General features: G+C 36.4%; 1 protein-coding gene across 1 annotated transcript; it reads right to left on the reverse strand.

Moving 5' to 3' along the window:
- Nucleotides 1–15: 15 nt before the first annotated feature.
- Nucleotides 16–379, reverse strand: LOC104775237 (26S proteasome non-ATPase regulatory subunit 12 homolog A-like). The gene is made up of 2 exons (XM_010499432.2): nt 325–379; nt 16–234 (listed from the first exon to the last, which is right to left on the reverse strand). The coding sequence occupies exons 1-2, from the start codon at nt 361–363 to the stop codon at nt 34–36; spliced, it is 240 nt and encodes a 79-aa protein (XP_010497734.1). The 5' UTR covers nt 364–379; the 3' UTR covers nt 16–33.
- Between the last annotated feature and the right edge of the window lie 6 nt (nt 380–385).

Consider the following 385-nt stretch of genomic DNA (forward strand, 5'->3'; position numbering starts at 1 on the left):
AAATAAAAATCACGAACAATTTGATAGAAAGCCTTACCGAATCATTAGCTCATAGTAAATTCGCTTAAGCTCCAACAAAGTGGGTATATCAGCAGGAGCCTCCTCTACCATGTTCTCACCTTCCTTAGGTTTCTTCTTATCCTTTTTTGTATCTGCGTCAAAAACTCTAGGATTGATCTTCCTAGATAAGATTTGTGCACGAACAAAATCTTGACGATCCAAGCACAAGCGAACCTTTAAAAATTACCCAAAAGTTGTTAGCACCACAAGAAAATACCAGTAAATATAAACTGAAACGTAATGACTAATGAATAAAGTCCTTACTTGTTCAAGGATAAAAGCAATTTTCTCAGTCTTTGCCATAGCGCCAAATGTCTCAACCTGT

This window comes from Camelina sativa, unplaced genomic scaffold (genome assembly GCF_000633955.1).
Source record: "Camelina sativa cultivar DH55 unplaced genomic scaffold, Cs unpScaffold10616, whole genome shotgun sequence".
NCBI classification, from domain to species: Eukaryota; Viridiplantae; Streptophyta; class Magnoliopsida; order Brassicales; family Brassicaceae; genus Camelina; species Camelina sativa.